The following is a 13,283-nucleotide window of genomic DNA, read 5'->3' on the forward strand; positions in this document are numbered from 1 at the left end:
CCCCGATATGAAGCTGCTGAATACTCCATCTAGTTGGTTAAAAAAGGAATTGTTTAATGCTAATGGAATAGAGCGAAAGAGATACACAAATTTAGGCAGTATCTTCATCTTTATTAAATTGATTCTGCCGATAAGTTCAAGGGTAGTCTATGCCATTTTTTTAGTGAAAAGATGGTGGATTTGATTAGTTCATTATAGTTTATATTATTAATTTCCCGTATTTTGGCCGTGATTTTAACGCCTAAATATGTGGCAACTTTACAGATCTCCGGGACTGCCACTGCTGGTGTGTAATTAGCTATAATTTGTGTCTTTTGTAGGTTAAGCTTGTAGCCTGATACTTTCCCAAATTTGCAGGCCTCAAAAGAAATCCCTTGAAGTGCCAAGATAATGTCTTATGAGTATATAGCAATATCGTCGGCATATGCCGTAATTTTTTGTATTTCTGAACCGGACCTAAAAGGTACAATCCGAGATTGGGACTGAAGAGCAGACAAAAATGGTTCTAATGAAAGGGCAAATAATAAAGGGGACAAGGGGCAACCTTGATGGTTGCCCCGAGAAATTAAAAAATCTGAAGAAGTCAGACCCCCCATAGCTGATACAAGCCATAGGGTTATCATACAGCGCCTGTATACCCTTTAAGAATTGTCCCCAAACCCCATTTTGGTCATAACGTGCCAGAGATAGTCCCACCCCACTCGGTCAAACGCCTTCTCAGCATCTAATAAAATCATGCCGAGTTGGGTCGACTCCGTCCCTGCCACGTCAAACGACGTTATAGCTGTATTAACATGCGTTGTTGTGTCCCTCCCGGTTATAAACCCATGTTGCTGCGAGTTAACAATCCTGGGCATGATAGGGGCCAGCCTTGATGCTAATATTTTTGCAAATATTTTTGCGTCCACGTTAATCAGCGAGATGGGCCTATATGACCCCCTCTCCTCTTTCGGTTTGCCCTTTTTAAGAAAAAAGACAATTTTGGCCCTGTTCCATGAGTTAGGAGCTTTTCTGTTTAGCCCAACAGATTGTATAACCCTCAGCAGCAGAGGTTCCAATTCTTCCAGACAGGCTTTATAGATCTCGAGGGGAATAGTGTCTTCCCCTGCCACTTTTCCTACAGGTAGTGCAGCGATGGCCTGATGAAGTTCCAACCCTGTTATAGTGTTGGACAGTGAATCTGTTCCTAAATTACCATATATATTTGTTAGGTTCTCATCTACATAGTCCCGTATTGCATCTAAGCTTGGTGTAGATTCCGGCGTATATAGAACTCTGTAGAAATCAGCAAATTGCTCTAGAATATCATGTGGCTGATCGTAAATCTTGTTGCCAGTTCCCCGAATATTAGTGATCAGAGTACCAGCTCTATCTTCCGCTGTTTTATAGGCTAAAATGTTAACGATTTTTTCCTCCCCCTCGTATTGCGCAATTTTATACTTGTGTATTCTGACGCTGTTTTTTTGAATAAGTTTAGCCTTAATATCACATTTTAATTGCCCAAGTTTGAGACCTATTTCTGTGATCGTAGACCGATTTGATCGTAACGCTGAAACCAATAGTTCTTCTTGGTCAGCTATATTTGACATCAATAGTACATTAGACTTGCGATGTTCCAAGTTTTGTCTAATAACATAAGCCTGTGTGAAGCCCCTGATACTTGCCTTACAGGCGTCCCACACCATACTGCAGGTAGCCGTGTTCATGTTGATCTCTATGAAATCAACAAGATGCAATTTGAGCTGTGATATGTAAGCTGAATCTGATACTAAGTATCTAGGAAAAGAAAATGGTCTTGAACCTGTCCTAATGTGTGGAATAGAAAATGTCAATATTATAGAGTTATGATCCGAGGAGATTCGGGGGCAAATAGTCATTAAGCTAGCGTTCAGTAAACTGTCGCTAGCTAGGGCCATGTCCAATCCAGAGCAAAGTTTGTGAGGTGCAGAGTAGTACGTATGCCCCCGTGTTTTTGAATGTAGGTACCGCCAGGGATCTTTGATGTTATGGATTCTGCATAAGTCCAAAATAGACGACCTAGTTTTACACATTCGTTGATAGCTTCCGGTCCTAGTGGTGTCTATCTTATAATCCATAATGCAGTTAAAATCCCCCATTATGATAAGTTCACCCTCCCAATCCAAAAGTTTTACATTTAAGAAGTCAAAAAGCTTGGGTTCATCCTGGTTAGAGCCATACACCACACATAGAACATATTTGTTATTTTCAAAGCTCATCTGTGCGATGGCCCATCTACCATCTTTATCATAAGCAGTTTGCAGAGTTTCTACCCTGAATCGTTTGTCTTTGAGGATTACTACCCCTCTGATAGAGGCCCCCAAAGTAGAGCACACTACAATGTCATACCCCAATTGCCTAAGTAGCTTTTTATCTTTACCAGCTATATGTGTTTCAGATAGTAAGCAAAAATGAGGGTTGTGTAACTTTAGCTCCTCCGACACCAAAGATATCTTCTTTTTGCTATTTAGCCCTGCTACATTCCATGCTAAACATTTTATTTTATACATTTAAATACAAAATATAAATTAAACCAATGAGCAAATGGTAATCTTCTATCCTTAGAACAGACAATAAAAATTGTGAGCTTATTCCTGATTGCATGTCTCCCCGTCAGTTTGAAAGTACATTTTTTCAAGTTTTCACCCCCCAAGACCCCCCACCCTGCGGAGATCAGCAAACCCCCACCCTCCACCCCCCTAGCTCCCACCCCAGCTGGGGAGAAACCACCCTTCAGCTTCTGCTGCAGCTGTAGTGGCAGCACATACGGTAGAGTACCTGAAGAGGCCCCCAATCCCTCTCAAAAACAAAAAGAAAAAAAAGGAAGAAAGGCCATAGAAAATAATTCTTAAATATAAGCCCCTAGTATATGACCTCCCTACCCATAGTGCCGTCTACAACATGTTTATGCTAGATAATGCTAGTTTATTTAGACAGAATTTTTTTAATCTAGCTCTAGCTCTTGCTCGTACTAATGCTGGGGAGATATGCTTCAGCTTCTTTAAAATCATTAAAGAAGTAAGTGCGCCCACTTTTAATGACCGTAAGGCGGGCAGGTTCCTGGCGATAAGCTTGTCCTCCACTAGATTTAATTGGATCAATCAATTTGCGGAGCTCCCACCTCCTGTCCATTGTAGCTTTGCTTAAATCAGAGAGAGCAAATATAGAGAGTCCCCCTATAGCTATAGGGGCATTAGGTCGAGCCTTCTGCCAGACAGCCTGGCGCAATAAAAATTTGCCAAAGTAGATGAGAAAGGGGCGTGGGAATTTACTCTCCCTATTCTTCTGAGTCAGAGGCAACCGATGTGCCCGTTGGACTTGCGAGTCCCAATCCCAATCTACCAGGTCTGGGAAAGCCTTCTGCATTAAACCGACTAGATAAGGGGGTTTAGGATTCAGGGATGGGTGTAGTTTAAGGATGGTGAGGGTTTCATTTTGAGATCATGATTGGTGGCATTTAGGGGTAGTAAAGAGTTTTTAGGATTCACATATGAGTGAGATTAGGGGTGGTGAGGGTTTTTAGGGTAAGGGAAGGACGGAGTGTAGGGGTGTTGGGAGATTTTTAAGTTTCATGGATGGGCATAGTTTAGGGTTGGTGAGGGGTTTTTAAGGTTCCATGATGGATAAAGTTTAGGACTTTTTTAGGGTTCAGCTCTTTACGGAGTTTAGGTGTGGTGAGGGATTTTAGCAGTCAGGTTTGGGCAGAGTTTAAGGGCAAACAGTGTTTGGTCTTGGACTGGTGGGCTTTAGGGTGGTCATGGTGTTAGGGGGGTGAGGAATCTGTGTAATTAAGGCAGGGGGGGGTTTAGGGGGAAAAGGATTATGCTTCAGGGATGGACGGTCTGTAGAGGGGGTGAGGGGTCAGTGAATTAAGTGTCCGAAGTAATTTACAATTTAAAGAGTTAAAACTGAAGTGATGTTCCCTGAAGTAAAGCACTTAATAAATTCCTCAGGCAAAAAATGTTCTGCAAGTAAGTCTGAAATATATGCACCTCTAAAATTATGCATGCACAGGACAATTTCGAAATGAAAGTAAATTTCTATATAAAAGACATTCTTGGAGTTGGTTTCTATGAAAGGGTAAATGCCATATATCCAGCAAGTTACTAATATATAGTTTAGGTGAAATAGTTTCTCAGTAATTATATTCCATGAAATCATTTTTCAAGGAAATCTGGTACAACCAATGGTTCTGCCTCTGTGTGCCGTGATTTTTGGGTATGGTGTTATTTGGTGTTGTGGAAGAACACTGCTTTAATACTGAGTGGAGCCGCAATCTCTTTGGCCTGGGTTATTCAGGATCAAACCTCCGTCCAGTATTTTTGGAGGATGGGGCACTCCACCAAAATATGGACAATGTCACTGTTTAGAGCTGAGCATCTCCAAAATCACAAGTCTGTAGCCAGACACGCTTTATTCAGCCTGATAAAGAGCCGATGACGCCTCTGCGGTATTTTATAGTAGCTTAATTTGACTCTGGCTTCCTAAAGATTTTTGTCATGATTCAGTAAGGTATCTTTGCAACCTTGGTCTGTGTAGTCTCTCCGTCCAACATATCCGTAAGTAGTCAGCAGTTGGGGTCATTACATGATCAGTGATTGGATTGTATAATCCTGAGACTAGTTTGTTATGTACCCCATGTGAAGAGGTATTATAGAATCAGGGAGTCTGGTAAGGTTATTGAGCCTGTTCCTATAAGGTTTACAAACTCAGTGCCCCAGACTTTGGCAGAACCGAAAATCTCAGTGTAGAAGGTCACATTTTGCTGTGCTTTGGCATATGATGGAGTGTCACCTGAGATCAGATGGCCTAGTGTAGAGTTCCAACTATTCCAAATTCTGCCACAATGGTTCTTCACCCGCTGTACACAGGCCGCACCATTTCCCCAGAGTTTGACCTCATTATGCAGACACCCATCTATGAGTAACATCTCTGGGGATTTATGCCATGCATGTGGGGTCATATAAATGATAGGGTTCATTTTTTCAGTCTGTCTTTGGTATACACCAGTCCCCTGCCAGGGGTGGTTCCCATAATCGATTTTCCATCTTAATTTAAATGAAGGTTTAATGTGTTCTTGCATATGTTATCCAAGTCATGCTAGTTGGAAGGATAACCTGTATGACTGTGTGTTGTTAGTAAAGCCCGCCTCATTCCGTGGACAAGTGTAACTTAGCTAGTTTAAGTATGGGTTTTCTGCCTTGCCACAAGTAGGGTTTCGGTAACTGAGATAGTGTGCGTTTTAGCTTTGTTGGGGCACACAGTGGGAGCATTGTAAAAATGCAATTTAGGTGGGGCATTATGTTCAATTTAATGGATTGTGCTTTTCACCAGAGGGAGAGATTCAGTTGGACTACACAGCTATGCCTCCCCGCATCTTCTCAGCATGAGGGCCCAATTTATCTTGCATCATATTTTGAAGTGTTCTACTGACTCTAATCCCTAACTATTAGAGATTATGTGGAAGCCAATGGAATGGAGATGTTACAAGTGAGTCTATAATTGTTACAGGGGTTAATGGAAGAGCCTTGCATTTGTTCAAATTAATAAGATGCCCAGAAAAGGTAGAAAACGACAGTATTAGGTCTATTAAGGCAGAGACTGATTGTAATATTATGCTGGATAGCCTTTTGGGACGTGCTGTTATGTGTTGGTAGGGCATCTATTGCTTGCACTAATTCTCCCGTGTAGATTGGTGCTTCAAGTGATTGGGATATTTCTGGGAGAGTGATTTTAAACAGAGGTAGGAAAAGAGTTTTAAGTTTCTGCTCTTGTGTATTGCAGTTGTGTGTAGCGATTCGTTAAAATCTTGGAAGATCACTAGTATTTCTATAGGGCATGTCAGCAATGTGTCCAGATCTGTACGTATTGCTGGTATTGCTTGCTGGGCTTCTTTTCTTGCCTTAGTTAACGGGCTACAAGGCATTTTTCTTCGCAGTCTTGTCTCTTATGCTGATGCACTGGGGGCAGAACATTAGTAAATGATAAAATGGCTGCTTGAAACAGCTGCTTGGTCTTTCACTGTACAAGCAGCACCTGTCTGGACTTCAACGAGGAAAAATGGATCCACAACAGGCATGTCAAGTGAGTGGCTGCAACCACCCGCAGGGTGATATATTGGAGGTCCATGGTTACCTTTTTCTCACCTCCAGAGAGTTGCTCAGTGGGGGTGCACGGACGGTGCACCAGCTGACCGCCTCGGACATTGTAATATGAACGTGGGTGCAGATGTGAAGTGTTGCCTCCATGCAAATGAAGGTACATCCTCTAAAGATAATGTGTGACAAGTTAAACAATTGATATTACAACTAGGGAAAAGAAACGGTATGTAAAGCACAACAAATAATTAAAAAGTACAACAACTAATTAAAAAGTACAAGGTTGAGTTTATTTCTAAATGTACATATTCATATTAAAAAAGACTCAGTGCAAAATCATATGCACTAATTAATTCTAAAAAATCAACAGTCATACTTAAATAACTTATATTAAACAAATTTACACCAATTTATACATAATAAAACAGTGGCGAAAAATGTATAACATCGACGCGCGTTTCGGCGTTAACAGAACGCCTTCATCAGGAGCCACAATCAATCTAGGAGAAACACAGGATGAGTGTTCTCTAATCCTTTCTTGTGGATATATCAACACTTTTATTCTCTTTGGGGTTTACACTTCACCTGGCTTACTGTTTAAGCCCAGTAAGATGAGGGGCCAACAGTGACATCAACCTGTGGGAGCTCCAATTACGATATGTACAAGCTCCTCACAACCAATGGAAAAGATAGCCACACTGCCAAAGGAAAAAGCGAGCAATTGTGTCAACATGTGGGAGTATCGATCACCATCTCAGTATGCTCCTCACAGCCGTTGGAGAATATATAGCTGCGCTAAAAACAATGTCAGTAGTGCCGTGTCCTCCGCCTGAAAGATAAATTGCGTCGGCTCGTCGGAGCTTCAATTTCGATATGCGTTAGCTCCCACAACCGCAAATGAATGCAGCCGCGCTAGAGACGGTGAGAAATGAGCCGTTTCATCAACCCGCGGGAGCCGTGTTCGGAATCTAAACCGGCGTCCCGCAGCCGTTGGAAGTGTTGAATCAAAAGATGGCACTGTTGTTGTTGGTTCACCAGATAATTGTATTACAGGATGTTTCAAATACATTCCCTTTGTAATACCGTTGTGCCCAGAGGATGCAAAAAACCTTTGCACATGTCAGTTGTGCCATTGGGGCATAGTATGTAATATGGCACCTTCTGTAATACAGATAGCACTGATGCACATAAAGCACCAGCACGTTTTTAAGAGAACACGCTGCCTCTGTGACTGCAGTCACTTAAGGCACCAATCTGCGGATGGGATCTTGGGGCTAGATGTAGGTAAATTAGATTTACCGATTCATAAATACCGAATTTTACCGATTCGGTATTCATGAATCGGTAAATCTAATGTAGGTAATCATTCTATATCAAATGCTGAATCGGTAGGATTCGGTATTTACCGATTCAGTAAATACCGAATTGGTATTTGCCATTAATTCCTATGGGCCTTGAAGCTAATAGGAATCAATGGCAAATACCGATTCGGTAATTACCGAATCGGTAAAAATACTGAATTGCCAAGGGGGACAGGGTGTCACTTTGACACCCTGTAGCACCCCTGTTTCTGGCTTGTGTGCCATGTAACACACATACATGCCCTTAGGGCATGTATGTGTGCCACATGGCACAGGTGTACATGCACAGATGTGCACGTACACATGAATTCGTTATTTACCACCCAATAGTATTGGGTGGTAAATAGCGAATTCTTAAGGGCCTGTGGCACTGTTTACTGTGCTACCTACATCTGGATTTACAGAATCGGTAAATTTACCGATTCGGTATTTTACCGAATCGGTAAATTTACCGATTCTGTAAATCTCAAGCCCCCTACATGTCAAACACCAAATGACGGTCGGTAACGGCCGAAATCGGCCGTTACCGACTGGTATTTAGTCTCCTACATCTGGCCCCTGGTTTCCCCTTTGAAGTGAAGGCAAGTGCTGCTTTTATAGTAAAATACAGAGCAGATGCTTCAAGCAAGCGCTCCTTTATACACTAATATGCTGCCCCCTATTATTATCATGAGTAGGCCATTGGAAATATGAATATTGTTGCTATTGTACAGGGCTAACATTTAAAAAGTATTACCAGTAAGCTAATTGTATCAATAGCAGTTAGGACGTCTTAACACCGTAAAGAAGTAATGTTATTTGGTGAGATTAAACACTTGACAAACACTAGGATGTGAAGGTGTTAATCAATCTGTATTGTATTACTATATCTTTGCACGGACACTCTCACAATGGATGATTTATTTCACTTTAGGGAATGGCACCACTGCATAATAGTAAATGTGAAGGGAAATGATCTCAGTTCTGGATGTGTCCAAACAGAATATGTTGGATCCGGGCCTGGTAAAGGGACAGGTCAGTATGACTTAATTTGTGTTTTAAGACTATTGTATTTAAAAAAGCCAGATCTAATGATTTTTTATTGTATTTGTAATGCTATTGCCCTTCTTTGAAAATTAGACCAAGCAGAATAAGATCTACGAGAACGCGTCTTTCTTGTGGTTAGTATCAGTGGTTCTTGGTAAAAGCCACCCTGCTTTTGAGTGGCCTTTCATCTTCTACAGGCATAGCAAGGCCTTTATGATTTTCCAAGAGCAAATTAAGGCCTTTCACTTCTAAGTAGGTGTCTGATCCCTCCATGGATTTGTGTGCTAATGGCGTGATGCAAGGGGGCCCATTCAATCGAAGGCTATGGATATAAGGAAGATGTGGGATTCACAGAGGTCCATCATCCGCAGGATGCACGGGGTGTTTTCCTTTTTGTTACACTACTATGTCTTTGGGTCCTATTGCACTTTAAAATTGAGGAGCAAATCAGACTGAACTTATTTTCTCAAGGCACTTTTTCAGTCATGAGGCGTAGCAATCTACTTAATTTCTCCTGAAACCAAGACAACAAAGACATACTTTCACAACCTACTTTTGAGCTGATCTGTGTTACTTACAAGTCAGATTTGGTTATTAGGGGTTCAAGATGGCAGCAGACCCTTCCACTGCCAAATTCCTTCATGGTCTTGAAGATGCCTCCGATGTGCTCACTTAAATGACTGTTGCGAGCAGTGCTCTATGTGAAGTGCACACTTTGAAGCAAAACAGAAACCTGCATGAAGAGCTGTTGTGTACTAGTGATATTCATAAGAGGTAAAGATGAGCACGCCAGATTTGTACACATTTCCTACCCCCCCTCCCAAATCCATTGAGTATATGCTTTTTTTTGTCAATTGTCAGGCTATTTATTGCTCAATTTACTACTCACTGGAGCCACACTGTAGAAAAACCTGTTCACATATCTAAAATGGGACTGCATATGTCTGGGCGTAAGGCTATGACATTATTTTACAAAACACACAAGAGCCCTTGGCTCTGAAAGGCGAAGTTTCGGCTTAGTGAAAAACACTTTATAGCGAAAAAGGTGTTCTTTTAGAGGACTGTTTCCTTCACCCACCGGAGGTGGCATGCTTCATCCTTGGTGAACCTCCTCGCACCATGAAGCCTAGTCACGGTGCGGGCTACAACCCCCGAACTGAGAGGGAGGAGCTCAGAGATGTTTTATATACTAGGAGGGTGTAGAAATGGATCCAATCGATATTTCTGTAGTAGTCCTTTATTATATATATCCAAGAAAAGGTACACAACAGGTGAGTGCCAGGGAAACAGCTTGCTCAAGTCCGGCTCCACAGTAACTGACCCATAGAACCAGAATCCAGCAAAGCTAACCATTCCACAACACAAACTCCTCCTCACACGCTTTAGTCCACTCAAATTTAGCATTGTTCCTGAGAAAACCACAGATTTTGTACACCTTAGAAGCAAAGTTCTTGATAAACGTAGCGCAGTACTCTGCCATGCCTAGAAACGCTCTTACTTCCACCTTATTAGTAAGTGTAAATGATTGTACAATGTTCACAACTAGTGAAGGTATAGGACGAACCCCCTCTTCACTAATAACATGGCCCAAATAAGACACATTTCTTTGACCAAATTTGCACTTAGATAATTCCACTGTCAATCCTGCTGTCTGTAAAGTATTTAAAACCCGACCTAACCTCAAATCGTGTTCATTCTTATTTGCTGCAGCCACTAAGATGTCGTCCTGAAAAAATTATACCATCTCCATATCTCCAAATAATCTATGCATGACACGCTAGAATACGGCCGCAGCCGACGCCAGACCGAATGGCATACGCGTAAATTGAAAACACCCAAACGGTGTAATAAACGCCGTAAGTTTTCTGGATTCCAACTCCAACTCTACCTGATGGTATGTAGCTGAGAGGTTGATAGTTGAAAACCACGTGGCACCCTTCAATGAAGACACCATCTTGTTGATCTTAGGAAGGGGAAATCTCTCAATTACGATATTATTGTTCAGGTGCCTCAAATCAATGCATAAATGAATTTTCCCATTGGGTTTCTGAGCAACCACAATGGGAGAAATCCATTCGGATGTTTCCACCTCCTCAATTACCCCTTTAGATAATAACCCCTGTAACTCTTTCTTGACCTCATCCCTGATTAACATAGGGATAGGTCTGGCTTTGTGAACCTTAGGTTCCGCATTCGCTTTCAACACAATTCTGTGTTCGAAACCTTTTAAGGTACCACGTTCCCCTCCAAACACTTTAGGAAACTTTTCACACATTACATCACTAAGTTTGCTGCAGTCATCAAAAACCAGCACTTTTTCTATGCTATTTGGGTCCAAAATTATATTCAGGTTCTTTTGATCAAACCACCCAAGCACCGATGTCCCACCTTTGACACATACAACTTATCCCTAGTAGATCTACCCTTGAATAAAAAGACAAGCCATCTAAAACCAAGCAGTTCAATACTCTGTCCCGTATAACTAACCAGAGAAATATCAGATACACATAGTTGGTCCCCAATCCTCCCAACAAATTTCTCCTTCCAAACCTCCTCATTCACGATTGTGTAAGGAGAATCCAAGTCTGCGTACACACCAGACCTTCACACCTCCTAAAGAAATCTCACACACAGGTTTACCCTCTAAAGAACTCTCCGTGATATTAATGACATAATTCCCTCTCATGTTCTTGATACACTCATCATAGTCCACATTCTCTTCCAACTCCCCACCATCCACATCCCAAATACATTTTACATTAGTGCGTCTCTTACACATTTTACTAAAATGCCCCATTAAACCACAAACCCCACATTTTTTTTTCAATGCTTGGCAATATCTACTAAACGCTAAATGCTCTTTGCTGTCACAACGATAGCATCATCTATCCTCCTGTCCTTATTCTGGAATCTTGCAGGCTGAACCGTCCCTTTGTTCTGCCACTGCTGATGAACACTCTTAGATGGTGCTTGAATTTTACATATCGCCCTAGATGTCTTGGTTGGATCTTTATCAGACTCTTTAACAATTGTTGCACATCTGCCGCACATCTCCGATTTCCTCATTATAGCAAGCACATCATCCAAAGGCGCATCCCCATTAACCCATAATCGGTCCTGCAAGGTCGAATTGTTATTATGCATGACCAAATGATCACGAATTAAGTCATCGTGTAACACACCAAATTTACAGTCAATTGCCAGCTTCTTCAAATCATCCATCCACTCATCCACTGTTTCTTCCTTTGTCTGCTTCCTCTGGAAAAATCTGTGCCTTATGACCCCAATACAGACTTTTGGTGCAAAGTATCTATCCATATCTTTAATAGCGTTTTCAAACACGTCTACATCCTGGTCCAGTTGTTTACTCATTCTTGAATACGTTTTTAATCCAATAGGCCCTAAGGAAATGTAATGAAATTATCTTCTTCTGTTCAGCCTTCATCTTCTTTGCCTCATCAATAGCTTTAATATAATTAACAAAATATTCTTTCCATTCAACCCATTTGATGGTGGGTTTGAACCAGATGCCCAAAATGGTTCAGGAGCACTAATTGAATAGTTTTGTTGTACCATCTCCTTGCCTTTATTCACAGAGCAATCACCTTCTTCCATGCACCCAAAAAAAATAAAATTGCTCTTTCCTTCAATCAATAACTGTGAATCAAATTCAATATACACAAAAAAAAAAAGAACTTCCCCCCGACTTCCTCACCTGTTGTTACTTGCTAGTACCAAAGTCTCAGTAAACTCCTGCTAACCGCTGGTAAACAGCTCCAATTAATGACCCATAAATGCATTTTCAGTTGGTGAATTCAAAGACTAGTAATTCTTCTATTGCGATCTCACAGTGACTCGTAATCGTCACTCCTGCGCTCTCAAAATGGCTGCTGCGTAAGATCACACTGCGTGACCTTGCGCACTGACGTCATTCCGCCAGAGACGTCCTAACGCAACTCAAGACAACAGAGTGTGCGTCACTAAGCAGCCCGTGTCGAATCTTACTGATGCTCGAAAGATGCAGCCGAGGAAGAGATTAACTGACACAGCGCAGATCGAGGTATGGATGAAGCTTACCAGAAAGGTTATCACAATGTATAAATAACCCAAATCTTCCAGCAGGAATTCACAAAACGTTCTCTCTGTTTTTTCCACATTCCTCTCGTGTTTCCATTCCTTTTCCTTCCTTTTTTTTTCCGTTTCATGAAGTGCAATAAAGTTCGAAAATTCCACTGTAATACACTGGTTTCCCTCGTCGCCAATTGTAGAAATGGATCTAATCGATATTTCTGTAGTAGTCCTTTATTATATATATATATCCAAGAAAAGGTACACAACAGGTGAGTGCCAGGGAAACAGCTTGCTCAAGTCCGGCTCCACAGTAACTGACCCATAGAACCAGAATCCAGCATAGCTAACCATTCCACAACACTGGCATCACGAGCTACTTAAAGAAATACAAATACAATAATTTATACAAAGCAACATAACAGAGGGTGATTACTAATACCCGATGTGAGCTACAAGATTGGATGAGGGACACAGTACAAGAAGAGGAGGTGAATCAAAAACTAACTACAGAGTTCACTGCATGTCTTTATTCAGGCTGCCATGTGCTTGGATTAAAAACATAGGACACAACGGGAAAACAGTAAACCCAGTCGTGTTGTACTAAGATCGACATGTTTCAGCCAATTACCTAATAAGTGTTGTGGCTTTCTTCAGGATCCGATACGTGCTAGCGCTGTCGGGGTGATATACAAGATAAAGTGTATTATTA

The 13,283-nt window shown here is 41.5% G+C and overlaps 1 protein-coding gene across 1 annotated transcript in view; it reads left to right on the plus strand.

The window, feature by feature from the left end:
- LOC147679715 (phosphatidylethanolamine-binding protein 1-like) overlaps positions 1-13,283 on the plus strand; it is a 97,966-nt gene that overhangs the window by 42,826 nt on the left and 41,857 nt on the right. The window contains exon 3 of the mRNA XM_086943284.1: positions 8,391-8,491. Coding sequence (XP_086799410.1) covers positions 8,391-8,491 — 101 coding nt within the window. The remainder of the gene's footprint in view (positions 1-8,390; positions 8,492-13,283) is intronic.

The sequence above is a fragment of the Lissotriton vulgaris genome, chromosome 11 (genome assembly GCF_964263255.1).
Source record: "Lissotriton vulgaris chromosome 11, aLisVul1.2, whole genome shotgun sequence".
Lineage (NCBI taxonomy): Eukaryota > Metazoa > Chordata > Amphibia > Caudata > Salamandridae > Lissotriton > Lissotriton vulgaris.